Source organism: Nematolebias whitei, chromosome 9 (genome assembly GCF_014905685.2).
Source record: "Nematolebias whitei isolate Nwh7 chromosome 9, NemWhi1, whole genome shotgun sequence".
In the NCBI taxonomy this organism is placed as follows: Eukaryota; Metazoa; Chordata; class Actinopteri; order Cyprinodontiformes; family Rivulidae; genus Nematolebias; species Nematolebias whitei.
The window spans coordinates 51,719,518-51,723,646 of record NC_056506.1 but is presented as its reverse complement, the minus strand read 5'-3'; the positions used below and the strand labels follow the sequence as shown (position 1 = coordinate 51,723,646).

At 42.8% G+C, this 4,129-nt stretch overlaps 1 protein-coding gene across 1 annotated transcript in view; it reads right to left on the bottom strand.

Annotated features, from left to right (window-relative positions):
- The window catches only part of ubtfl (upstream binding transcription factor, like), an 18,826-nt gene that overhangs the window by 13,451 nt on the left and 1,246 nt on the right, over nt 1-4,129 (bottom strand). The window contains exons 2-8 of the mRNA XM_037681437.1: nt 2,483-2,658; nt 2,297-2,380; nt 2,038-2,193; nt 1,893-1,957; nt 1,699-1,819; nt 1,437-1,547; nt 1,210-1,337 (exon numbers count right to left, since the gene is read on the bottom strand). Coding sequence (XP_037537365.1) covers nt 1,210-1,337; nt 1,437-1,547; nt 1,699-1,819; nt 1,893-1,957; nt 2,038-2,193; nt 2,297-2,380; nt 2,483-2,658 — 841 coding nt within the window. The remainder of the gene's footprint in view (nt 1-1,209; nt 1,338-1,436; nt 1,548-1,698; nt 1,820-1,892; nt 1,958-2,037; nt 2,194-2,296; nt 2,381-2,482; nt 2,659-4,129) is intronic.

The window sequence follows — 4,129 nt, the reverse complement described above, 5'->3', positions numbered from 1 at the left end:
TATTATTATTATTATTATTATTATTATTATTATTATTATTATTATTATTAACAGTCAGTGTCCTATAGTCAGTGTCCTACAAACAGTGTCCTACAGACCGTGTCCTACAGTCAGTGTCCTACAGTCAGTGTCCTACAGTCAATGTTCTACAGTCAATGTTCTAGAAACAATGTTCTACAGTCAATGTCCTACAAACAGTGTCTTACAGTGTGTGTCCTACCGTGTCCAACAGTCAGTGTCCTACAGTGTCCTACAAACAGTGTCCCACAGTCAGTGTTCAGCAGTCAGTGTCCTACAAACAGTCTATGTTCTACAGTCAGTGTTCTACAGTCAATGTTCTAGAAACAGTGTTCTACAGTCAATGTTCTACAGTCAGTGTTCTACAGTCAATGTTCTACAGTCAATGTTCTACAAACAGTGTTCTACAGTCAATGTTCTACAGTCAGCGTTCTACAGTCAATGTTCTACAGTCAATGTTCTACAAACAGTGTTCTACAGTCAATGTTCTACAGTCAATGTTCTACAGTCAGTGTTCTACAGTCAATGTTCTACAGTCAGTGTTCTACAGTCAATATTCTACAGTCAATGTTCTACAAACAGTGTTCTACAGTCAATGTTCTACAGTCAATGTTCTACAGTCAGCGTTCTACAGTCAATGTTCTACAGTCAGTGTTCTACAGTCAATGTTCTACAGTCAATGTTCTACAAACAGTGTTCTACAGTCAGCGTTCTACAGTCAATGTTCTACAAACAGTGTTCTACAGTCAATGTTCTACAGTCAGCGTTCTACAGTCAATGTTCTACAGTCAATGTTCTACAAACAGTGTTCTACAGTCAATGTTCTACAGTCAATGTTCTACAGTCAGCGTTCTACAGTCAATGTTCTACAGTCAGTGTTCTACAGTCAATATTCTAGAAACAGTGTTCTACAGTCAGTGTTCTACAGTCAATGTTCTACAGTCAGCGTTCTACAGTCAATGTTCTACAGTCAATGTTCTACAAACAGTGTTCTACAGTCAATGTTCTACAGTCAATGTTCTACAAACAGTGTTCTACAGTCAATGTTCTACAGTCAGTGTTCTGAGTCTTTTGGGAGAGGGGAGTAGCGAGGGATCAGAGGGCGGCTCAGATTGGCTAGGAAGTAAGAAAGTGGGTCTTTGAGGAAAATAGGTTGGAACCACTGGACTAGTCGGTGCTGTGAAGACTCACGGTGGGGGTTTGGTAGGTCGTCCATCAAATTTGTCCTTCAGCTGTCTCTCAGCCTTGGTGAGGACAGAGCGGACGTGGTCTTCTGAGTGGACGTCTGGGTGGGCTTCGTGGTATGTTCTCATACTGTCCTGCAACACAGAGTTCAACCATCAGACCGGCACAGGACACAGTGGAGCCCCCTCCAGGTAGATAAGGGGGACAGTTGGTCCTCCTGGTGGTTCTGCTACCTCGTAGTCTTTCTGCAGCTCCAGGGCCTTGCTGATCCACTTCAGCCTCCTCTTGTCGGACAGTTGGGACCACTGTCTTCTCAGGGCCTCCTTCAGCTCCTTCTGACTCACCTGCAGATACAGAGACCTACTTCTGAACAAGACCCAGGACTTTCAAAACCCCAAAAGTCACATTTCCTGTGAAACTGTTGAGGAAGACCATCAGGCGAGACATCGGTCTGGAACCGAGTACCCCCCCCCCCCGTGTGTTTGTGTGGGGCACCTCTGGATGCAGCTTCATGTAGGTCTTCTTCTCGTGGTTGTACCACAGCTGTTGGGGGGTCTTGGGTTTTTCTGGCAGATCGGTCTTCTTCCTCTCCTCCATGAGCTCTGGATGCTCTTCCCTGCAGGTGAGCCAACATTAGCAGAGTCATGTGCTAACACGGCCCATTAGCGTGTCAGAACCGGGTCACTCACTTAAACCGAGCCATGTTCCTCTCAAAGTCCTCCTTCTCCTGCTGGAACTCACTGATGTACTTTTGCTGCAGGAAAAAACAAACAATTCTGTTGACAAATGATGTGAGATCTGCTCCAGAGTCTTGGTGCGGGTTCTGGTCCAAACCTTCTTCTTGTCCGGCAGCTCCTTGTACTTCTTGGACAGGATCTTGGTCAGATCTAGGTTGCTCATCTCCGGGTGGATTTTGGCATATTTGGCTCGTTTCTCCATGAAGAAGCGAAAGTATGGAGTTAAGGGCTTCTTGGGGAAGTCCGGGTGGGTCTGGACAGGACAAAGATCAAAGGTCATGCCTGTGTCCAGAACTCTTCAGGTCCAGTTTCTGGTGCAGCAGGTCCAGGACCATCAAAGCCTCACAATGTCTCACCTTCAGTTTCTTGCCTTTGTATGGGTTCTTCACAAACTCTGTGGCGTCCACGATGAGTTCCGTCATCGTTCTGTACTTCCGAACCTGGACAAAAAATCTGAACGTTAAAAACTGGAACCTCCAAAAAGGTTCTGGAAAGAACCGATCCAGGCAGGTCTGAACCAGATCACGTCACTGCTACAGTACCTCCGAGGAGACCTTCTGCCATTTCTGCCGGCACATGTCTCCAGAGAACTGTCCAAAACCAACTTTGTCCCAGTCGAAGTGCGACTCCGTGGTTTTATACTTCATGGTGTCTCCTTCAGGAAGGAGGGTCCGGATCCGGTCCAACAGGGCCAGACAGTCCTCCTTACTCCACTGTTCTACAGACAGGTGAGAGAGTCAGACAGGTTCACTTCAATTCAATCCAGTTTATTTCTAAAGCTCCAAGTCACAACAGAAGTCGTCTCAGGGACTGAACACAAACAATCATGTATAAAATAATAATTGAACAGAAACATTCATCTATAAAATAATAATTAACAGAAACATTCATGTATAAAATAATAATTGAACAGAAACATTCATCTATAAAATAATAATTGAACAGAAACATTCATCTATAAAATAATAATTGATTAGAAACATTCATCTATAAAATAATAATTGAACAGAAACATTCATGTATAAAATAATAACTGAACAGAAACATTCATGTATAAAATAATAACTGAACAGAAACATTCATGTATAAAATAATAATTGAACAGAAACATCGATGTATAAAATAATAATTTAACAGAAACATTCATGTATAAAATAATAATTTAACATTATTTATCTGAGGAGCAGCTTTGAGTTTAACTCCATCACTGAACTCTCATCTTGAACAAGCATGAAGGCGACAGTGGAAAGAAAAACTCCCTCATGAGGAAGAAACCTTTAGCAGAACCAGGATCAGGACAAGAGGACCATCTGCTTCTACCGGCTGGGTTTGGTAGGAATAGATACACAATGGCAGGTCAAGAATCACATGCTAAGATAGAAATAGTATCAAATGAAAACTATTCAGTTTTAACAATTCATTTAAGAAATGAGGTCAGTTTGTCCTCCAGTAGTCTAAGTCTATAGCAACATAACAAGCCGACCCTAACTATAGGATTTATGAAAAAGGAAAGTTTTAATCCCAGTCTTAAACTGGACAATGTGTCAGCCTCATGGACAGAAACTGGAAGTTGGTTCCACAAGAGAGGAGCCTGAGAACTGGAAGATCTTCCTCCCATTCTGGTTTTGGAAACTCTAGGAACCACAAGTAAACCTGCAGCCTGAGAGCGAAGTGCTCTGTTAGTAAAATATGGAACGATAAGATCTGTAATATAAGATGGAGCTAGGTTGTTGAGGGCTTTGTAGGTTAGAAGTAAGATGAAAGGGAGTTCTCTCCAATGGAGAGAAGCTAAAACTGGAGAGATATGATCTCTCCCAGTAACTCCAGTTAAGACTCTGGCACAAGGCCGGATTAACCATATGGGTTATATGGTTATATATAGAGTTGCCCATATATATCAAATATATATGGGCAACTGCCCAGGGGCCCATGATCTCTAAGGGGCCCAGAGCAGAAGTCATTCTGGTTCTATTTCATATAGGCTTCGCCCTTTAAGGCTGTCGCTGATGGGTTTATCCCGTTATGCAGAGCATAAGCACTGAAAAAATTTAGTCCACGCCCACCTGCTGTGTGGGCCCCACCCGGTCCGTATAAATTACGTTAAGAGCGGGAAATCGGCTCCCATTTTTTCTTCAGCGAGCTAATATAGCACTGTCAGAAGAACAAAGAAGATAAATTGTGTAAATGAC